Raw genomic sequence first — 23,675 nt, forward strand, 5'->3', positions numbered from 1 at the left:
ATAAATTTCACTAGTTTGTATTGGGGAAGGATATGAACGTGTTTTCCCTGGGCCCCTCAAAATCTAGGACTGCCTCTGCACAGCATTGGAGTTGGCACCTGGCATATGTTTCCTTTTTCCCAGATGACGTGTTGGATAGATGTGTTGGGTAAACTCCATAGTTATTTATGGGATCCCAAAAATGTTGAAACCGGAACTTTATCTAAATATAACTGCGTGATGTGTTATTTAAAAAAAAAAAAAACAACAACAAAAAAAAAAAACACCTTGAACAAGCCCAACAACAAGATGTGGATTAAGAGTCCACATACTGGTCGCTACAGGATGCAACGGGAATCATCGTGCTCCATGTGCGCATGTGCGAACTGTGGAGACAGGAAACACTCACCTCAGTCAAGATGGCCTCGTCCATGAGTGGGATGTTTCCCGGCCAGCAACCGCCCGGTGCACTTAATGTCGGGGGTCCCGGTGGACCGGGTCAACCTGGCTTCCCCGGTGCCGCCGCCAGGCCCCACGGAAACAACACGCTGGTGGATGAACTGGAGGCTTCCTTCGAGGTAGGAGGCGGTGTGTTAGCTTCCATTAGCCGTGCGTGCTAACTGTTGTTAGCTGCCTTAGCGGGCGTCATAAACTGGTGTTGCTGCACTGCAGCCTGTTTATTTTTCATTTGTTAGTTTACTGAATTGGGGCAATGCACATTAACAACATTACGTGTTAGACATCAGTATAAATGCGTTGGACCTAGCACAAATGCTAAATTTCAGTCGTAGTCCCAAGGCAGGTATTTACACTACACAGAAGACCTCACTACTACAAATCATACAATAGACAATTACAAAAACAGACATAGGAAGACAGTGTCACAATAAACCAAGAAAAGACACAGGCAATGTCAAAGATAAACAATATTATAACAAAACACTTTGACCCACAATTACAAAAAGATGAGATAAGATTTTGTCACATGTACAGTAATGTACCACATCATATATATAATCTGCTTTTGGCCTTTGTTTTTCATTTATTTATTTCTTACTTAAAGTCTAATTTATGTTGTAAAGTTTTATGCTTATTTAAGTTTTGTGTTTTCTGTACAAGAGAGCAAAGTGACCAGAGTGAAATTCCTTGTACTTGTATGTGTGCACATACATACATACACAGTAGGAGTGGCTCTGTCCAATTATTTCTGGTTTCTGGTTTTCAAAGTTTGCTGGATGCAAACAAATATGTGAACACTGGCTTTCCACCATTCATATCCAACTTAATTACTTTAATGGGTGCTAAATAAAATGAGCTCATTAGATTAACGTTACAAGGTGGTGTTGCCGCTGTGGAGCGTTGAATCTGCTGGACATAAAACATAATAAGTTTTATAAGAACTCAGTCAGAAAAAACGTCCACATAGATTTTAGCTTTGTTCAGCTTTTCAGACACTGATTTGTACAACTTGTTATTAGTCTGCTGCCATGTTTCTAGTCTGAGAGAAAGTGTTGGTGGTTACTAGTCTCTAATATCTTTCAATTGAGCCATTTATCTAAGGTTAGTTACTCTCAATGTGATTATAAGTGTCAGTGTAAAGACAGCAACTAATAACTTAATATCACCAGTTCAGATAAAAGAATTTTTTTAAAAAAGGCACGACACTAAAATCTGTTTGAGTAACAAGGTGTGTACTTGTATAAACTGCAAAACCAATATGAGGAACAGCCAACATCAGTGGCGAGTTTAAATCCCTGCAGCCGCACAGTTTTCCCAGAAGAATGACGTTTGTTAATGGGGCCTATCTGTAATTCTCACTTTGATAAGTACCTTTGGTTTCGTGTAACTCTTTAGACAAGGGACCGTGACACAAAAAATTATATATTTACTCACTGAGGAAGTAATTGTTTCACAGACTGTGTGCCATGCAAGATCACAGACAAATATATTTGGTACGTCCCTCAAAGAGTAGATTCTGACTAAAGCTGCAAAGCTGATTGTCCATCACTTGGAAACATCTAATTAAACAACATCAGACTCGCTCACTTATCTCTTTATCCTTATTCATTAATAATTTGGTAAGATATTAAACCACACTCTTCAGCAGATCTACTTTGCTAAAGACTTTTTGTGCATTCATTCTTTAGGCTTGTTTTGCATCCCTGGTAAGCCAGGACTATGTTAATGGAACGGACCAGGAGGAGATACGAACTGGTGAGTAAAGCCCTGTATGTTATTTTCTCCTGTGTCTTACGCTGCAGTGTGTGTTCTGATGTTGTATGTAAAGTTTCTGTCTGATGACTCCAGGGGTGGACCAGTGCATACAAAAGTTCCTGGATGTGGCTCGGCAAACGGAGTGCTTCTTTTTACAGAAAAGGCTTCAGCTTTCTGTGCAGAAACCAGAGCAGGTGGTGAAAGAGGTAAAGTAGCCGGATTTCCATACAAGGCCTACCTCTAAACCACTTCGCACCGCCCACTTTAAATCGACATTTCCATTGCTAATGATGACTGGAAAAGTAATGTCGTTCTCTACCAACCCGAGAATGGTTTTCTCCAAACTCCTCATCTTATCCGTTGTTTTCCTAACATTTGTGTGTAAAATCTACTCCTGATCCTTGAATTCTCCGTAAAGGCTAATCCTAAACATGGCCACTCATGTATTATTTATTTCTCTCCATTTGCCAGTATGCCTTCTCTCTTCTCAAGAACGTTTCTTTTTTCTCACTTCAGGATGTGTCAGAGTTGCGTAATGAACTGCAGAGGAAAGAAATGCTGGTTCAGAAGCACTTGACCAAGCTGCACCACTGGCAACAAGTGCTGGAGGACGTGAGCCTTCAGCATCGCAAACCGTCAGACCTTCCCCCTCCCGGACCGCTGGCCTTTCTGGAGCAGGCCTCCGCGAGTCTGCCCCCCGCTCCTTTAAAACCAAACTAACACAATAAAGGTGCAGTCACGTTAGTAGAAACTTCCCCACGCCCAGGCTGAATAATTAAGAATGTTTCTCCACATAACAGTGTTCACATCTGTAAGGTTGATGTTCTGACCTGAGCGTGTGCCACAGCTGGTTGGAGGCTAAAACAGGAAATGCATTCATCTGGGTTTATTTGAAGTAAATGGGAGGAACAATAGAGACTTGTGGGACAGAAGTGTATTTGAAAACCTCACGTGTTGCCCACTGCTGATATCTGACACAGCTGAGGATCAGTTTGCTGCCAGGAAATAATGGCATAGTTTTATTATTTCTTCTGTATTTTGATTTGTGTAAATATTTCCATTGCTCACTTTTTTACTGTAAAAATAAAATTTGTGTATTTTGAACCAGGACTTGAGCCTTATACATTTTATATATGTTATTGAAAACAATGTCTGATTTATTGAAGCATGCATTCCTTTACTATGATTACTATTCAGCATGAAAACAGATGTATAAAACCTCCTAAGAAGATGACCTCTGATAACGTCAGGAGGGTTATCTCGGCTCTGACTGAACCTCTGCTACAAACAGTGGGACATGAAGCTTACAGGGTGTCTCAAAGTGAAAAGATCAAACTGACGCTATCAAGTTGCACCATTTAATTTGTATGGCCAAGGATTTTACTTCAGGTTTCGACACTTCATTCCTCTGATTTTATGCAAATCTACTAAATCAATTCCAAGCCCTATTAATCACTCACTGTTCCAGTAGTAGCTGGAGTACTTACAAAGTTATTACTTAGACATATCAGCTGTATTTACATAAAATATCACAGCTTAAGCTCGTCATTATGGTTAAAAAAAAAAAAAAAACTACCTGCCAACATCACCCGCATTAAATCATGACAGAGGAATGATGATTGAAGACTGAGCCTCCTGACAGCCTGCTGTCCCTGATGTATTCAGCGTTTTCACACCATAACAGACTTGTTCTGTTCGGCTTCGCAGCTCTCGCCTGCTCACTGACATTACATTCAGACTAAAATCCTCACAGATGGGTTCCAGGGACAAAGCTCTCCACCAAGCAGGAGTCTGTGGTCGATACACGAGGAAACCTGGATTGTGAATTATTTATTAGGTCACTAATAACCCTCTCTCTAATTGAGATCACGTCTAGTGGACTGAGTTAGCTAGTTATGTATCTTCTAGATTAGTCCATGCCCTTTTCTTGTGGGGAATCACTGAGGGAAAGGTACACTGTAAAAAGAATGAATAAATTGTTATACAAGTCAAATTTATAAGACACAATCATACATCATCTAATTATGAGAAAATATTAGTATTGTCAGTTTCCAGATCAAGGTTATAAAATGCTGAAGCAAACTAAGTCAAAACTGTACAGTGCTGCACAAAAGCTTTGGTCCATGTCTTGCTGTTCCTCTAACTATGTTGAAATTATGAGATTAGATTCATAAAGGACTCTGATGAGGACAATCACACACACGTTTTAACTGGAGACAAGAGGTGGCTCAAAAGAGGAGTAAAGGAGGACATCTCTGAGACACCACTCAAAAGGCAGTCACCCCATTCTCATCTCCAGTCTAGACATCCTGGCCATTAATGGACCTTTTATTCCCACCCAGGTTAACCTGAATAACGTCCTCTAATTCAGGGTGTTATGGAATTATGTAAATTAAAAGTCAAAATCTTACACAACCAAATTAAAGGTGTAAAGTGTTTTGACTGAAATAAAATGTATGCGGTGACATGTAAGAATTGTGGGACAAATCATGAGAATGCAAATCAATTTTTTGGGAAGTAAAAAATACATTAAAAAATATAGAATAGAATAGAATAGAATAGAATAGAATAGAATAGAATAGAATAGAATAGAATAGAATGTAGAACACGGGTTGTACAGTGCAAAGAAACAGTATTAAAAAATAATTTTAATTAAAAATGGGAATGGAATGCTATAAAAATTGTCATCCGGTATAAATAGAAACATTAAGAGTCCACAGACTTCTGAAATCCAAATAAAATAATAATACAGTTGAAATGTTGCTGTAATTTTGTTCATTTGATCCTTTTTGTCAGAGTAATCAGTCACGTTTAATTACTAGGCCAACGTGAAGCAACATTGACCCGTTATAATGCAATTCACTCTATAAATATATGATAATAATACGTCCATATGTCCAGACAGTGGTTCCCCCAGAGTTACCGTGTGTGTTTCCATTGACTACTACAGTCCGTGCGTCCTCCTCAGTCTTCCACAGCTAGAGGGAGACTGCGCTTTCTTCTGGGACGCCTTGGCCACTCCGAGCACCGTCTTTGCAGGCATGTCCTTGTTTGTGCGTTTTAATCAGCGATTGGAAAATAACAGGTAGCCTTGTCCGTCCGCTTCTCGCACCCATAAACACCCAGGAGTAAAGATAAGGGAGGGTGGGGGGGACACAGAGTAAAAATAAACCCCGTTTGTCACAGCGGTGGCCTCATTTCCTGCGCGCTTTTCTGGGCCGTCACAAGGAGCGGTCCTCTGGGCTTCAGCAGCCGGGCTCAATCGCAACGTGTCTGTGGAGAGTGTCACCGCAGTCGGGGCTGTGTGTTTATGTGAAGCAGGCTGCTTTAATGGGGCTGCCGTCAGCCCGTCTCTCCGCCTCTGGACAGATGATCGCCGTGATTCACGCCTGAATTTAGACCCTCTAAAGACGCCTCTGTGGATATGGAATGGTGCATGCCGCTGGGCCAAGTTTTCAGCCTCTGAAAAACCCCGGAATCATGGACAGTCACCCGCTGTAAGTGCAAAAAGCTGCTGAGTCCGTGTGTGTGTGTGTCTTTGTGTGTGTGTGTGAGTGTGTGTTGACGTTTCCCAGTAAGCTGCTTGACGGATGGTGCCGCATTGACAGAGACAGCGGCCAGCCGGTGTGGCTGCTCGCTGACCGGGGAGACCGAGCGCTGATGCCCGGGGACCAGATCACCGAGTCCGTCGGTGCAGGAGCAGGCTGCACGGCTCCCCGGTTGTCACATATACATATATATACATGTCCATACACGCACGCATAATGCTGTGTTCGTTGGCCCAACGTAGGTGTTTTTGTTTGTTGAGGTGATGTGTGTTAACAGCTACACAAACATGTGTGTGTGGGTGTGTTTGTGACAGAAAACAAGGGACACGTGATTTCACCAGGAGTAAAAAATAATTATGTCGTTTGTTTTATTGTGCAAGAGAGAAGGCAGGTGTGTGTGTGTGTGTGTGTGTGTGTGTGTGTGTGCTGATTTATAAAGAACATGTACATAACTACTGTATTCACCTGACATGCTTTCCTCCCCTGCTTCACTGTGCTGCGCTGATCACAGGCAAATTATACACATTTTACCCCATAACGTTAAATACACAATTCAGATTAAGATTTTGCATGCAAAACGTTTAATCAATATGACACTCAGAATATTACTAAAAATAATATTAGATGTCTGTGAAGGTTCTCAGTGCGGGTCATGGATCAAGAAGTCTCAACCAGTTGCCTTTGATTCAGCTTTGTTGTTTTTTTTTTTTATGGGGGGATATTTTTGGAAACATTTGGCTTGCATCCACTACGTTTACTTAAACTTTAAAAAGATCCGTGGAGATGTTCTTTTTTTCTTTCTCACAAGATTCATCACGTGGCCCCGACAATAAGAGCCCTAACCAGTGGACTGGACTAACATTTGTCCATGATGCTCCTGAATGCTTCAGCATTATGAGTTTGCTAATATGCTGTAATATATCAGAAACGGGCGACACTTCTCTTCTAAAACACCCTTTTTTATTTTTGTTCCCTTTAGTGTCCTCTGCTCATAATGTTCATCTAATGTCACTTAGAGTGAATGTTACGCTCGAGGGCCTTTTACTTTAACGTGCAAGTGTGTGTTTATTGTCTCTTCAACGGTACGTTAGTAAAAAACATACAGAGGTGTGGAATGCGGTTTCTCCTAATTCCACTGTGCTGACAAGACACGCATTAACCGCTGGTAGTGCGGTATTCTCACATAGTATTACTACGTAAATGATCTGAGAACGAGTCCCGGATGCATTTAATAATAAAAGCTGAGTTTCATATTAATCTCCATAAACCCTGACGTTGTAGCAAAGCCCCACTGTGTTGCAGTCAGTCTGAGATAACTTAACCAAACACCACTTTATTTAAGAATATTCACCATGTCAGTGTAAACTAATAAGCGTGCTCTTAAGACGAGACTCCTGCAGGCCTGGATGGACAGCTGATAAACAAATTGGAAGTTAATCAAATTACCTAAGCTAACTGACACGCAGCGAACCTGTGGGTCTTGGTTGGTCTCCTGGGAAGTTGCTGCTTTTCCTGATTGAAAATCAATCCTTGAGGTAATAAAGTGGGCACTGAGTGCATGTTATTCTTTTTAATTTTTTTGTAAGTAAACAGGTTCTTGATCATCAAATCAAGAAATGTTCAAATGTACCACACAGACTATTGTGTATCAGGGTGGCTTCATTATTCTCTGTTTATATCTGCGTGTTTTGTCCTTAATGTGCCTGTGCTGTTCTTCTCAGGTGCACCAGACTTTGTCCGCACTCTCTGGACAAAGAAGACGGAGTCGAGAGGCAGGGTCCCGTCACCCTGAACCCTCGGCACATGAGGAAGGCGTTCAAAGTCATGAACGAACTGCGCAGGTGTCGCACAGTCTCTCTTCGGTTTTTTGTCATCTCGTCATCCCCCAAATTCTCTGTGTGAACTACTTTCTCTTTCCTGTGCGCAGCCAGAGCCTTTTGTGTGACGTGACCATAGTGGCGGAGGATGTGGAGATCGCCGCTCACAGAGTGGTCCTGGCCGCTGGAAGCCCGTACTTCCATGCAATGTTCACGGGTAAGGCTCCATCTTCTTCTTCTTCTTCTTCGTCTTCGCAGCTACACTTCTGGCAGGTGCCTGTTTGTTTTCTAGTTCGCTGATGCAAGGCTGATATGTGCATGTGTGCTAACAGGGGAGATGGCAGAGAGCAGGGCGAAACGAGTGAGGATAAAGGAGATGGATGGCTGGACTCTGGGCCTGCTGGTAGACTACATCTACACAGCAGAGATACAGGTCACAGAGGACAATGTGCAGGTAAACGCGCACACATGCATTTTCTTAACTAAAGACTCGTGGATTCTCTGCAGGATCTGATCTGACTTGTGCAGGAACATTATGTTACATTTCCTTTTTTTTTTTTCTGAGGACTAAATCACTGTCGTATTGCCAGTCTTTTATTTCATTGTGGCTGCCTTGGGCACATTCACTGAGGCTCATTCAAATCAATAGCTGTATTAACCTCACGCAGAAACACTCTATTTATTCATGTCACGTTGAAGGTTGAACATTTAATAACCAGTTTTAGTGTGATTACTCACAAATCCAAGCTCACAGGAGAGGATTAATAATGAGACTTATTTACTCAAAACTAACAAGACGACTTTAGCAGTAATGCATACTTAGTGTGTGCCATTTGCGTACCTTGATATCTTTGGAACGACTGAATCTCTTAGCGATGATCTAATCTTGTACTTGTATGAAAAACTGAAACATCAAACAAGTGAATTCCTGACCATTTCCCCTCGCTACGGTTCTTCTTGCAGTGTCCCAACCAAAGCAATTGTCCAAACAGCCAGTTAAGACTAAAATCAATTTCTGTTAATGAAATAATGCTATAATTTCTGCTTTTATATTCATTCTAGTCTCCCTGTAGTTACCACTGCCAGTTTTTTTGTGTCACTAGTAATAAATGGAACCTTCTGCCAGTATTAAAGTACGTTTCCTGCTCGGATCTATCCTGTGCAGGGGCAGGAAAGAAACTTAAAGAGTCCTAAATGTAGCTGTTTATATGGAGGATGAATAATATTGCCTCACGAGATATGCTGTATGTATTTACATCCCACAAAACCTCAGTCAGAATAGAACTTTTTTGACATGCAACAAAGTGGTTTCGCCTGCTGGGAGTCATCGAATCGGCTGGAAATACAGCAGAGGAAGAAGTTTTATCCTCTTACAGCTTAACTGACATCACCGAATCTATTCATTTGAAGAAGATGATCAAAACAGAGCCACATTTTAAGAGGGACTGCTCACAGTGATTCAGGGTTTGTTAACTTTTTCAGACACACAGGGAAGGAAGTCATCGGATAAAGCTTTTACAGATTAATGGTGCTCAGATCACCGCTCTCAATTCCTTCTGATCGGGCCAGTCTGTACTGATAGAGTTGGTTGAATAGCGCATTTTTATTCTGATTATTGAAGGTATACTAGTGTCGAGATACACAAATCAGGCATAACATTAAAACCAGCTTGCTGATATTGTGTGGCTCTCCCTTGTGCTTCCAAAACAGTTGTGGTAAACACAAGAGAATGGACATGGGCCTTCTGAGGGTGTCCTGTGGTGTCTGGTAAAGGGATGTTGTCAGTGGAGGCATTTTGGTCTTATGGGTTAAGGAAAGGGGACTCTATGGATCAAGCTTGTTCTAGATATCCCACTAGTTTGGGATCTAGTGAATTTAAATTGTTAAGTCGTTCCTAAACCATTGTTCAGTCACTTCAGCGTGTGTCTGTGTCAGTCTGCATCCTGTTGGGGATGACTTCTACCATCAAGGAGTGTCACTGCCATGTGTTGGGGGTGCCTGGTCTGGTCTAGGTGGGTGGTTCATGTCTAGGTAACATCCACATGAATGCACACACAACATTGTATTATCACAAGATGGTCAATGTTATTCACTTCTCCTGTCAGTGGTTCTAATGTTGTGGCTGATTGGTGTAAATACAGCAGACTGTCTTTTTAAATCTCTCTCAATCTCAGTGCAAGTTTACACTTTAGAAAAAAGTAAAAATTATTTCATTGATCCATTGAACAGTCCTCTAAGATTGAACCTGAATAAAAAGTTGTTAATACAACACGATACAATACAATTACACGATTGTGTCTCCGTACACCATGTCAGCCCTTTACTCAGTCAGTATCATGTTGCACTAAACCTTCCACCTGTGTGTGAACCTTGTGTTTTGGTTTGTCAGGCGCTGTTGCCTGCAGCAGGACTGCTTCAGCTGAATGAGGTGAAAAAGGCTTGTTGTGAGTTCCTGAGCTCTCAGCTTCATCCGTCCAACTGTCTGGGAATACGAGCCTTCGCTGACCTGCACGCTTGCTCCCAGCTCCTCGCGCAGGCGAACAGCTATGCAGGTGAGTGTGCGTTTTTATGTGCGTGCGCGCGGCGGCACATCTTGCTGCTCTGTTAAAATTAGTCGGTGTGTATCCTGGAGGATGTAGGACAGCGGAGGAGACAGAATGAGGACAGGTGTAATTAATTAAAGTTCAGAGACAAACACAGTTATGGAAAGTAGGTGTGTTTGTGTGCAGCTGCTTACACTTTATGTTTGTGCTGACAGAGCAACATTTTACCGAGGTGGTTGGGAGCGAGGAGTTCCTCAATTTGGGCATGGAGCAAGTGTCCAGCCTCATCGCCAGTGACAAGCTCACGATTCCCACAGAGGAGAAGGTACACGCTCTCATCCTGCTCATTACAAAGAGGCATGACACGACAACCAGCAGATGACGACACACGTGTGCTTTTACATTGCTGTGTAGGTTTTTGAAGCGGTGATAGCTTGGGTCAACCACGACAAAGATGTCCGCCAGGAACACTTGGCTCACCTGATGGAACACGTCCGCCTGCCGCTTCTCTCCAGAGAATACTTGGTGCAGGTAATGTTTGTGAGTTTGTTATCGGAGCTTTTGAGTCCACTCAGTAGCCACATGACGCCATCCCAGGCGGCTGGGTTACATTTTGAAGATTTAACAGGACATGTTGAATTGTGCCATACCACTGATGGTCACTACTCCAGAAAATCTTTAGAAGCATTTGAATGACTTGTTTTTGGCGGTATTTAGGCAAAAGTTTCAGTCGCCACTGTTGAAAGTGAAGCAGGAAGTGGACATTGAAATGAACCTGACTGGCAAAAAAGATAGAGTAAGAAGTAGTGTTTGGGTTGTTACAGACCGAGCCAATATAAATGGCTTGCACCACTGTTGGCTATGTGCGTAGTTCATGGCGTCTTTGTCCTGCAGTACTCTAAATGGGCCCTAACCCTTACTTTAAGTCATTATGATGTCATGAGTTAGATTCACCTATGATCCAAGTGCTAGCAGTCAATTTGAAAACACTTCCTTAACAAAGTAAATATTGAGCCTCAAATAGAGGGACGTTCAGGTGCGTGCCTGTCTTGATCTGGATGTCAGTTTTAGCCACCCCTCACTCTTCCCCAGTTCCTCGCTCTCATCCAGATCTGGCTATGCATGGCTTAAAAAAACCTTCAAAACTGTACCACCATCCTGCGTGTTGTCACCGTGGCTACATCGACCTTTTGTATACAGCCTGTGGTTTGTCATTATATCACTAATCACCACATACAGTATATAGATAGATAGATGCTTTATTAATCCCAAACTGGGAAATATCACAGTAGCAGCAGCAATGTTTTTTTTTTTTTAAGCATTAATGTTTGACAGTATATTGTATTTATGACATCTAGAAGCATAAAGTCAGGTGAACTTTGTTGCTTGGCATGAGATACAGTAGACCACTTACTGTCAGCCTTTCCCATTGGCTCTGCTACTTCCCAGGTATCATTGGTCCAAATTTAAAGTGGGCTTTTTGTTAGGTGGTGTCGTCCGTTCCCAAAAAATTCAATGATCGAGGAGGAACATTTACAGAGCAGATATATCAGCGGATTCAGAACAGTTGTTTTACACATTTTTATTACAGACATGAACAACATGAACATCAATAAAATGTAAGTGCACACAAGACAAGAGAGCGGTACCAAAGTCATCACCGCATGTTGGAAGCAGGATTTAATTAAAATCAATTAATCATATCCTGATTGTTGTGTATCCACGGAGGTCAAACACTGATGTAAGCAAACAGAGCAAAGTGAGCCATGTGTCTAGGTACTTTGTCACTGAAACAGGATTTTCACGTTAAACAGAACTGCTAACTGGGAATTAGACTTTTCGAGTCGTGCTCTCCCATACATTTGACTTTAATTCAAATATACATTTGAGCGTACTCTATAATTTTGTGTTTTGTAAATACTGCCAGCTCACTGGTTCCTCTCTCACTGTTTTGTTGTGTCAGCGGGTGGAGGAAGAGTCTCTTATTAAGAATAGCAGTGCATGTAAAGACTACCTGATCGAGGCCATGAAGTACCACCTGCTGCCAGCTGACCAGAGAGCTCTAATGAAGACGGCGCGCACGCGCATGAGGACTCCAGCCTGCTGTCCCAAGGTAACAATATGTCTCTGAGTGTCTCCAGAGCAGAAGAGACACTTGCACTGACTTTTTATTTGGTTTCAAACTGTTGTTCTTACGTTAGTGCTGCTGTTGCGTTTAGGTTATGGTGGTGGTCGGGGGTCAGGCCCCCAAGGCTATCCGGAGCGTTGAATGTTACGACTTTGAGGAGCAGCGGTGGTACCAAGTGGCTGAACTCCCAACAAGGAGGTGTAGAGCAGGTAGGAAACCCTCAGTAACAATATTGTAACAATATTGGGTTCATAACAGGATCTTAAAGACCCCACGACGCCTGGTGAAGCATTAGTGGGTTTAGAATCACAGCACAAAGGGTGCATTCAGGGGATGCTCGTGAATTTGCAAATTGTCTTTTTTCTCTCTCAGTGAAACAGTAAATAAAGCTTAAATACAGCAGAAAATCTGAAAAGTGTTCAGTATGCAGTACTTTAAACATGTACTGATAACAACAACGCTTAATTATTTTAGATTTCCATTTGTTCATCCATTACTGATGAACCACAGCACTTCAAATATGGTGAAGTTGTGAGATATTCCCAGATTTTATGAGGTTGTATGAATCACAAAGAATATAAACAAAACGAATCTAAAGGAAAACAAGACTGTGTTTCAGAGAATTTGCATCACTCATGTATTCACTGTATAACACTAGATAGTCGTCCTATTTGTTTCAACTTATTTATGTGTTTTCTATAAAAACTACTTTGGAAAATCCCAGCCTGCTTCTGGATCTCAGAAGTGTGTACTCTATATTGCAAGGGCATATTAAAGTACATTGGTCAAAAGAAAACACATCAGATCTGAATAGGGGAAAACATCTTACTGGATATCTACACTGAAATAAATAAAATCAAATAAATTAAGAAAATAAGTGGTAGAAACCTAAGGGTGCCACGTCGTTTGACGGAAATGAAAATGATGAATGTACAGAGGACTCAATTCAAAGACACCTTGAAAATCAAAGTGAAACAATGATGCAGCAGGCTAGTCCATTTTGCAGAAATGTCATTGCAGCAACTCAGAATGGTACCCAGTAGTTTGCATGGCCCCCACTTGCGTGTATGCTCCTAATGAGATGACGGATGGTGTCCTGGGGTATCTTGTCCCAGATCTGAACCAGGGCCTCACTGAGAAGTGTAATAGACTTGATCAGAGAGTGGATCACATTCTTGGATGTTCCTAGAAGCAGCATTATTCATTTACAGTGCCCCCTGGTGGCTTAATTCTGACTAACATCCACCTTATCGATAGAGGACAGAGGGAAATCAGTTTGAGTTTATGATAAGGACAACAACGGCAAGTTGGTTGGACACTGTCCAGAAACAGTATAGTTCAGTCGGAAGGGCAGGACACCTGCAGCTATTTAGTTTTTGCATATATTTAGTTTTTATCTTTGTGTTGTTCCCTCAGGTGTGGTGTATGTCGGTGGTTGCGTCTACGCTGTCGGCGGGTTCAATGGGTCTTTACGTGTGCGCACGGTCGACTGCTACGACCCGATGATGGACCGCTGGACGAGTGTGAGCAGTATGCAGGACCGCCGGTCAACGCTCGGAGCTGCTGTTCTCAATGGGCTCCTGTACGCTGTGGGAGGGTTCGACGGCAGCACAGGTACTGCAGTGCAATGCTAACACCAGCTCTAAAAATGTGTGTGACTGTGTCAGATCATAAGATGTCAGCGGTTTTTGATCCATTTTCTGTGTGTGTACGTTTGCAGGTCTGTCTACAATTGAGGCATACAACGCTAAGACAGACGAGTGGTTCCATGTGTTACCCATGAGCACCCGACGCAGCAGTGTGGGAGTGGGTGTTGTCAATGGTGAATACGATTCCCAGTTTCCTTTTGAAGTCAGAAATAGAACAAAAAGGTGGACACACTGGCAAAAATACCCAACAATACAGTGCTACAGTTCTGCAGGAAATACAGTTTTAATGAGGCTCATGATTTATCAAGTGTTAATTAACTAAACCCTCAAGTTTTGTTTTTTTTTTCTTTTACTAAGGGATCCTGTATGCTGTCGGAGGTTATGACGGAGCCACCAGGCAATGTTTAAGTACGGTAGAAGCTTACAACCCTAAAAGCAACGCTTGGAGCTACATTGCAGAGATGGGCACTAGGCGCAGCGGAGCAGGTGCATTTGTGTGACGATATGTCAGAAAGTGTAGTTTAGTTAATTATTCTGTTCTGTATCCTCTTGGAGACTTCTAGAAGAAGCAAGGAAAAGATACAGTTGTGGTGTAATTAATGACCTAATGAAACTGTTACTAACCACACGTGCAATGTCTCCCTCAGGGGTGGGTGTTTTAAAAGGTTTACTGTACGCTGTGGGGGGGCACGACGGCCCGTTGGTGAGGAAAAGCTGTGAAGTTTATGATCCAGCCTCCAACAGCTGGCGACAAGTAGCTGACATGAACATGTGTCGACGCAACGCAGGTACGCTAAATGCGCGGTGTGCCCACCTCACAACCGGGACCTTCTCTCTAATGCGTCTGATATTAACGGCTGCTCCGTGTTTCCAGGTGTGTGCGCTGTAAATAACTTACTGTATGTGGTGGGAGGAGATGACGGCAGCTGCAATTTGGCCTCGGTGGAGTTCTACAATCCAAACTCTGACAAGTGGACGCTACTGCCGACCTGCATGAGCACGGGACGCAGTTATGCAGGCGAGTACGCGACACGCTGAGATGCACGAGGTTGATTTAAGCGCTTAGAAACCTTTGATGTGAGAGTGGTCAGTTTAACATATGGGACTTTCACTTAGTTAAGACTTAGTTTATGCATCAGTGTCTGATCTGGTCCAGGTCATGAGACTTAGCCCTGTCTGTTTTTTTATTGTAAAACACTTTGAAACTTTGTTTTAAAGGTCCTATACAAGAAAAACAATATCATAATTATAATGCATTGATGTTTGTAACAGTTTAACAGTAGCTGCGGCCAGATTAAAGCTGAGGACACACTACAAGATTTTTTGCTAGATTTTACCCTCGATTTCCAGTTGGGCAAAGTCTGCAGTGGTTGGAGACAGTCTGCATGGGTAGTTAGCACAAACATCTCTTAGCTTGTGAGGGGGTGAAAATGCAAAGCTGCAAGTGTGTGAGGGGAACAAACCCGACCCGACCTCAGTCGCAGTCAATCAAACATTTTTGAATTATTTGAGCCGAATCCAGAGAGAGTCCGGTGGTGTGAAGTAATTACTGACCGAACTGCACACATGCTGCCAACAGCCAATGAAAGGAAAGGGTGGGACACAGGAAGTAGTGTCAGAAGACGACTGGAAGTAGCTGGAATATCAAAACCAGGAGAGAGTTGAGACAAAGCGAATGTTATGATACGAATTTTTAATATACCGGCATACTGCGAGACATTGTTTCAGACCGGACCATTTTCAGTGTAGCAGTTCTAAACACTTGTGGTGCGACTGCATCGCTGCAAGGCGAGGTGAAGATGGAAAGGTCTGAAAAATGAAGCGGCAGAGCTGCTTTTAGGGTGTCCAGACATCCCCAATTTCTGGCTAAAGCTGTCCCCAAAAATGTCCCCAATTTTAGTTTTCTATGAATGACTGAAAAAAATGTTGCGCGCTGCTATTGATATTACAGATAAAGCAGTTTAAATATGTTTAAATATGAATAAATATGGCAAAATAAATGAAACTAATTGTCCATGTTTATTGATTTCATCTTGATAACATTTAATTATTTTTTTCCCCCGATTTTTGGTCATACCGCCCAGCCCTATGTTATTGTGTACTCTAATCTATCGATATCTGTACAGACTGTGAAAGTTGTGTAGTGTGACTCCAGCTTTACCTCAACATATCAGAATGTCTGAATACAACTAAAATGAACTTTTTAAGTTTAGATTTTTGAGATAAAATATTTCTTCTTTGTTTTACACGTAGCAAGTTAACGTAACAATATATGACTGACTTTCTATGTGGTCTCTGATGAATAAAACGCCAATGTGATCATGTCCGTGATCCATCTGACTTTATTTATTTATTTATTTCCCTACAGGTGTGACTGTGATCGACAAGCCCTTATGACTGCTCTTGACACCTGCCGCTGATTCGGAGCAGAGTGTGTTCTGCTGAATACTGATCTTGGATCTGTCTACGATGCCAATGCTTCAGTGTTGGGCAGCATTAGCACAGGCACTGACGAAGATGAAGATGATGACAAGATTGTTGTTGTTGGGGATGATGTTGATGAAGATTTTTGCACTTACCTGAATGGGGGAGCTGTAACAAAGCAGAGGATCAAACCTGTGTTGTAAGCCCCTTTTGGCAGGACTGCAGCAGCGACTGGACAAACCAGTCTGAAGCACCACTGTGCCACAGCAGTGCCACTGAAACGCTACTGATTTGAAGCTACTACAACTGCAAAGTTACTTTAACGTTAGTAATGTTGACATGAACCAGCTCTGAGGGAGACCACTGGTCGATTCTATGGGAGAGGAAGGCCCGCAAGGACCGCTTAGGACAGACATTTGTTCACCTTCGTTTAAATCCCCCTGAGAAGTGTATTTGCGTGTGTGTGCTAGCGTACAAAGGTGCTTGCACATGTGAGGATGTGTGTGTTTGTGCGCATCTGCGTGCGGTGACGCCAGGTCCAACGCCGCACGGATGCACTGTCTGACCTCTGACCTTTTACAGTGTTGCAGTGTGGCTGGTTGAGAGTGCCTGAGTGTCAAAGTACACCCCGCTTCCCTCCTCCTCCTCCTCCTCCTCCTCCTCCTCCTCCTCCTCTTCGTCCTCCTCCTCCTCCTTCTTCTTCTTCTACTTCTTCTATGTTAAGCCTTGAGTACTGTTAATCGATGGAGCACAGCTGGACTCGCTGTTCTGGGATAAATCAAACACATTTTGACCCGGGAGTGTTGTGACACTTGCATTAGCCCGCGTTAATTCACGACGGCGCCGTGAGAAGCAGTTGAAGGAACCCTGATCGTGTGCATTAACTCTGGAGACTTTCAGCGGAAGACGTCCGATCAAGGAGAAGACTCATTGACGTTGGCAGCCAGATGTGGAAGCTGTTTGAGATAGAAAACGGTTGGATGTATCAGTGCTTTACTGTCACCTGGCAGCCATATTTACCGTGGTTGTAGCCACTAATGACAACAGCAGCCTGAGCTCACTGCATGGTCCCCTGTCTCTAACCTGCCGTCCCTCCCTGCACACCCTGACGTACTATGAATGTGCCAATTAATATGTCTCTTCGTTTTTCCGTCTCTCTTTATTGCTCTACTAATCTGTTTTCTCTTTCTGGAAAGTGACCAAACTTACTCTTGATTTCCTTTTTCCTTCAGTCTCTTTCTCTTGCTTCTCCTGCTATATTGAAACTCGCTATAATAGTAACTGGTATCGCTGTTTCTTGTCAGTGTATTGAGGAATGTTGCGTAGGCTAATGACTTTGAAAATGTTTAATTACTTGTTTTATATTATCATTAATAAATATGCTTCTTGTATTTAAAGCTGTGAAATGATATTACCCATTTTTAAAACTTTGCCAAATCAGTAAAACATTGAAATGGAAAGCTGTGTGTGTGTGATGTTTTAATGATTTTGCAGTAACTATATCCTTTGCACGGATTGAGCCGTCATAATTTAAAGCTTAAAGTTTTAGCCCATTTTGTCTTGTACAATACTTGTTTAGAGATTTAGCAAAAGTCTAAAATTAACTCTGCTGCATTCTCTTTCATAAATATTTGTACTTTTGCTGCTGTTAGTAGATTTTATTGATGGCAATGTTAATTTTACTTAAAGAGGCTTAAAGAGGATTTGCATGCTTCTTCAACTTCTAAGATTTTTTTAGCTGTAAAATCTTGTTTGAATTTCTAAAAGGAAGACGTTAAGTCTGGTTCTGGTACAAACAGTTTTAAAAAAAAAAAGATTTCAGATACATGTGTAAAGAAACAGTGAATTTGTGTCCTAAATAGTCTAAAGTTGAGTGTAAAAGTAATTTTGAACTGGCAAAAACTTAATAGTACAATATACTTTCAGGTCCACGGCACTGAAAAAGTTAAAACTGATATCGGAGCGTGTTATAAAGTCAGATATTCATGTGTGACTCAAAGCTATCCGGACGCACCACCCCATCTCTCTACCGCATACAGACCAAGGTTATGAAAGCAGAGCTCGCCTCTGATTGGCTGTCGCCGCAGAGACCTCCAGTCTGACTATCATCACTCCATCCCTCGGACCAATCAGCGCGGCCGCTCGTCCCTCTGACGTCAGTCTCCTCTCCTCTCGGCCAATCGGATTCTCCGGTGACAGCGTACTTCTCCCGGACGGACGCCTCTCGCTCAGGTAGACGGGACGCACCGCGGAAGGTGAGGGTTTGATGTTGTTGTCAGCTGCAAACGGGATATTTAGCCGAATTATAAACTTAGAAATTAAACGCCTGTTGGACATTTAGGCTAGTAAAGGCGAATGCGGGCTGGAGGTTGAGCTAATTTTATGTAGCATAGCAGAAGCTAAACCAGGAAGAGTCGTAGTATATTATCTCCCTGCCGGTAAAATACCTTTTAATTCTTAAATGTTTTAACGCATGGATCATACGTGAACGTAAATAATGATCTAAAGTTTTACCTGGGTCTTTTCATTTTGTTACTTTTATGCTTATTTTTATGCTTATTTATGCTTATTCGTGTACTGCATTTTGTTGTTTTTACTCCTTACATGAATTTGGTTTTTAATTTCATTGGTGTTTTAGGTATTTATTATATAATTGTGTTATTTATTCAAAACACAATTTACTTTGTAAAATGTGTTTTGTATTTTTATATTTGGAGAAAAAGTAATGCAGTGTTAACAACTGACTTGAACTGTTTGGTAATGGGATAATATATTTTATTATCTTACATTTCAAGTTCTCTGTCGATTTAGTATAACCACACAGTTATTAATTATTAATATTTCCGAGCTGTATAGTTTTTTTTAAAGTTTTTATTTATTAAAATTTATATACATATATATGTATATTTTTTTTCCTCAAATTGATTCCTCTGATATGGCTGAAATATGACATTTAACTATTGTACATATGTATAATTCTGTGTTTCAATCTTTCAGTCTTCTCTCCAGACCTGCAGCCACCTTGCAGCATCCATCATGGCGGTGAACGGCACGGCAGACATCTTGAGCACTGCGTACCTCGCGGTGGAGTACGTAGACGCTGCTCTGCCCGAAAACCCCTTCCAGCCCTCCCTGAAACACGCCTGGGGCTACATGCTGGACAACTACACCAAGTTTCAGATTGCCACTTGGGGGTCGCTCATCGTCCATGAGTTCATCTACTTCCTGTTCTGTCTGCCCGGTTTCCTCTTCCAATTTATGCCCTTCATGCAAAAATACAAAATCCAACAGGTTTGTGTTTTTCATGTTTTTTTCGTTCATTTTTTAAATTCTTAAGTCGGAGGAAACATTTTCTAAATAGCTCTGTCCTCTCTGCGGGACTTGCAGGACAAGCCAGAGACCTGGGAGAAGCAGTGGAGATGTTTCAAGATGCTGCTGTTCAACCATTTCTGCATCCAGCTGCCTCTGATCTGTGGGACGTACTACTTCACAGAGTTCTTCAACATCCCCTATGACTGGGACTCTATGCCACGCTGGTAAGTGGAAGAACGATACATGTATTCATACACACAGAGAGTAGTTAATAGGGCTGATTAATCACATGATTTTTATAGTTATCTATTCCTTTAGAGCACAGAGTCTTGTGCAAAGACGAGTGCTTCCGGGTTCCTGGTGTAGCCTGTGCATATATGGATAACAGATATTCAGGCCAGGACCTCGTGTTCTCAGAGAGAGACACAGTTCACAGTTTGACTAGCAACTGGAGACGCAAAGTTTAGAGGCGACACGTACGAACAGGTTTCACAAGTAGCTGGTTTGAACTCATGTAACATAATCGTGACATATTTAATGACATATGTAACACTTTTCCTTATTTTCAGACAAAGTATGTCAGGGCGTTCTGTCTCTTCTACTCTCCACAAAGACTATATTCTGGCAATTAACCAAATGCTTTTTTTGATTAAGTCTTTTCAAAACTTTGGTGCCTGAAAGCCAAAGTTCTTGTGGTGGAGAGTCGGGAGTCGCTCCGTTGGGAGTTCATTATTATTATCATTTAGGCTTTATGTGGCGATGGACAGAGCCTCGCGGTGTTAATTTACAACAGAATGGCTCTTGATTGTTTGAAGGATTATCCAATTCCATGCAGATACTTTTTTCCTCTGTATGGTTTGAAACACGCCAGTGAAATCCAAATGTTGTGTCGCGCCAGGTTACGGAACCAGAAACCTCCCAGTATCAGAATCTTGACGTTTGTGTATCTTTCTGCACGGCTTAATCTCATTAAGCTCATGCTACAAATGCCATTATTAGTGATGTGACACGTTTCTGTCTATCCCACAAACTAGTTATCACCTGATGTTTATTCCCCACGGGGACAAAATGTAGAGAAAAATGTTTTATTCCATCCAGTGAGAAAAGATCGGATAAAGTCTTTATGAGATCATTAGGTGTGGATATTTACCTGTTGGACTTGTTATCTAAGGTTGACACCGCCCCTCTTAATCCAACTCAGTATTCCTTCATGAGACATTTGAATGTCTGAATGGGGCATTATTCAGCTTCTTTTTTTCTCCTGCTACGACCTTTTTGATTGTTGCCAGTAAACCCTACACAGTGCTGCTTCATGAAGTGCGTGAGGAGTGTTTTTTTACCTCGTCTTTTTGTTGCCCTCTCCTCCAGGCCGTACCTCATGGCTCAGTGCTTTGGCTGTGCAGTCGTCGAGGACACCTGGCACTACTTCCTCCACCGGCTGCTTCACCACAAACGGGTCTACAAATACATCCACAAAGTCCACCACGAGTTCACTGTGAGTAGAACGGATCAATAAACAAACACCACACCACTCTCTTTACCGAAGAGTTACTCATTAAACAAGCTGCAGCTCCAGTGCAAATGAAGACAGACACGTCGTGACTCCCCACTGTCCCCTCAGGCTCCGTTCGGCATGCAGGCAGAATACGCTCATCCTGCAGAGACCATCATCCTGGGCGCCGGTTTCTTCATCGGCATCATGATCTTCTGCAACCACGTGTTCTTACTCTGGGCCTGGGTAGCCTTCCGTCTGTTGGAGACCATTGATGTCCACAGGTGGGACACAGAAACAGTTATCGCATACACACTTTCTTGTAGCCTCTTCTTATTACGTTACTGAAAGGATTCAAGAAACAGAGCGGCCTCATTCTGTACAACAGAGGGTGATAGTTACATGTCAAACTGCACGTTCCTTATCATGTGAACTCTGTAACTTGTAACACCGACCACTAGAGGGCAATGGAGATGTTTTACAGTTTGTCAGAACATGGGCTTACTACTAGAACTGCATTTTAATATTTGTCTTTGTACTATTATTTATATAACGTGTTCTTTAAAACGAGTGTGTTCTGTGTAATACTATTAATTAAAATTAATTAATATATTAAAATAACTCAGCAGCAACACAAAAGCCACAATTAAAAGAAATATTTTTGATGAGAACCCACTAAAACATTAAAAAGAAAAAATGATCAATTATCAAAAAATTGCCAGAAAAATAAATGATGCTTACACAATGTAAAATTCTAATTAAAGAGGAGCTGTACATTTCCATACTTATTCACTGTAAAGAACATGGAGGACAATCAGAACTACCTGCACACACTGCTGCTATAAAAAGGTTTTATTCAACCTTGTGTGCAAACTTTATTCACATTTTATTTTTCTCTGATACAAGATTTTTATTGAAGAGCTAAACAAATTTCTAGTGATAAATTGTAATCAATATGATTATTGTATGTTAACTTATAGTGAAGTTGAACATCTTGCAATTCATAAGCTTTCTTAAATATTAAGATATCAGATACAGAAAATAAAAAAAGTTGCAAAATGTGGAACAAAATATGAGATGGGAAACTTAGAGCTGAAGTGAAAAAAGCCATAAATATGAATGTTTTTTTGTCGTCTTCCAAACATTGATTTGTGAAACATCTGATTCCTTCGCCTGCCAACGCACCTTTGGAACATCCAAAAAAAAAAAAAATACTGAAACCAGCTCAACTTTATAATAGGTTGCACATGATGTCAGACCTCTAGCGTCAGGCATCTGTTTGACACTTCATATCTTCAACGTTCACATTATTCATAGCGTGTTGCTCTGTCATCAGGCACCGATGAAATGCATTTTGTCTTGGACTGATAAAATGTTTATCTTTGTTATTAATTGTCACTTATATTTGTCCATTTCCTTCCTGTTCCCGTCAGCGGTTACGACGTCCCTCTCAACCCGCTCCACCTGATCCCTTTCTACGCCGGCACGCGTTTCCACGACTTCCACCACATGAACTTCGTCGGCAACTACGCCTCCACCTTCACCTGGTGGGACAAGCTGCTGAACACAGACAGCCAGTACAACAGATACATGCAGAAACAGGGAGACAAGAAGGAGCAGTAATCCACTCGAGCCTCTCGTTTCGTAGAAACACACGCCTGCTCTGCCAGGAGCGGGGGTAAGAGGCAGCGAATTGTACAGACACTCAGCGAGCACACAAACAAGCGCTGCTTCTCTCCTCTGTACACTTAATGAAGCTCACTAAAGGTGTACGAAAAATGAATCAGCAACACTATGGTTTGATCCTGAATCTGACTGCATCTTGACTCTAGTCTGCCTTCCGTGCCTTTCTAATAAAGATTTATTGTTGCTTTCGTCGGCAGCTGCTGGCTGATTAAAAAAAAAACAACCCTAATATTGATTTATTGCAGTGCTCTTCATCAAATGGAAAAAAAAGCTGTACCATATTACTCTCTTGTGAAAGTACCTCTGAATGTCTCAGCACTTTAGCATTTCCTGTTGAGTTGACCCGAGTCACAGTGACGCGGCCGTTACTTGAGATTAACCGTGTCGCTCAGTGTGCAGGCTTCTGAAAGAAGTCCAACATGTTGGATGCAAATCCCTGTATGCCATTTTTGATGGAAAGTGGAGATTGGCTCATAAGGAACATCCAGGCTGTCCAGGCCTGTTGTGTTTAAGGCTGTAACACAAAATACTGTTTTACTGTTTTCTGTTTGTATTGGATTAAAATCTGTGAACAAATTTAACAGGACTCTGCTTGTGTTTGGTTCGACTCGCATCCATCAGATCGGATCTTGGCGCGTGGAGATGTTTCTGTAGCCAGTTTGTCAAAGATTTACATCACAATCTAAACCTGCTCTGTCAGCGTATCCGTCTGCGGAGAGGCACTGTAAGAGTGGGCTGAAGGGAAAGCGACATATACTGGGAGGGAATATGGGATGAATGCATATCACCTCTGCTGCACTGTGGACACACCCCTACAGAGACAGCACCATCCAGCGCCACACAGCTGCGTCAAGTCATCCAGCGGCAACAGGCACCGAACAGG

The 23,675-nt window shown here is 42.0% G+C and overlaps 3 protein-coding genes across 4 annotated transcripts; all 3 read left to right on the forward strand.

The window, feature by feature from the left end:
• Window positions 1–343: 343 nt before the first annotated feature.
• On the forward strand, window positions 344–3,297 carry med28 (mediator complex subunit 28). Its single transcript, XM_047578603.1, has 4 exons — window positions 344–557; window positions 2,127–2,193; window positions 2,287–2,399; window positions 2,710–3,297. Exons 1-4 carry the CDS (start codon window positions 357–359, stop codon window positions 2,911–2,913), a joined length of 585 nt encoding a protein of 194 aa, XP_047434559.1. The 5' UTR covers window positions 344–356; the 3' UTR covers window positions 2,914–3,297.
• Window positions 3,298–5,286: 1,989 nt separating this feature from the next.
• On the forward strand, window positions 5,287–17,762 carry klhl2 (kelch-like family member 2). The gene is made up of 15 exons (XM_047579567.1): window positions 5,287–5,690; window positions 7,463–7,582; window positions 7,669–7,775; window positions 7,891–8,012; window positions 9,948–10,110; window positions 10,317–10,426; window positions 10,516–10,632; window positions 12,065–12,214; window positions 12,321–12,438; window positions 13,646–13,843; window positions 13,950–14,051; window positions 14,236–14,364; window positions 14,526–14,666; window positions 14,753–14,896; window positions 16,247–17,762. The coding sequence occupies exons 1-15, from the start codon at window positions 5,623–5,625 to the stop codon at window positions 16,273–16,275; spliced, it is 1,818 nt and encodes a 605-aa protein (XP_047435523.1). The 5' UTR covers window positions 5,287–5,622; the 3' UTR covers window positions 16,276–17,762.
• Window positions 17,763–18,414: 652 nt separating this feature from the next.
• msmo1 (methylsterol monooxygenase 1) lies at window positions 18,415–23,373 on the forward strand. 2 transcript variants are annotated; one of them, XM_047577499.1, is made up of 6 exons: window positions 18,415–18,557; window positions 19,300–19,593; window positions 19,690–19,838; window positions 20,983–21,109; window positions 21,236–21,390; window positions 22,540–23,373. In XM_047577499.1, exons 2-6 carry the CDS (start codon window positions 19,339–19,341, stop codon window positions 22,727–22,729), a joined length of 876 nt encoding a protein of 291 aa, XP_047433455.1. In that variant the 5' UTR covers window positions 18,415–18,557; window positions 19,300–19,338; the 3' UTR covers window positions 22,730–23,373. The 2 variants fall into 2 exon arrangements, with proteins under 2 accessions (XP_047433455.1, XP_047433456.1); XM_047577500.1 differs by lacking the exon at window positions 18,415–18,557 and adding an exon at window positions 18,611–18,740.
• Window positions 23,374–23,675: the final 302 nt, after the last annotated feature.

This window comes from Mugil cephalus, chromosome 2 (genome assembly GCF_022458985.1).
Source record: "Mugil cephalus isolate CIBA_MC_2020 chromosome 2, CIBA_Mcephalus_1.1, whole genome shotgun sequence".
NCBI lineage: Eukaryota > Metazoa > Chordata > Actinopteri > Mugiliformes > Mugilidae > Mugil > Mugil cephalus.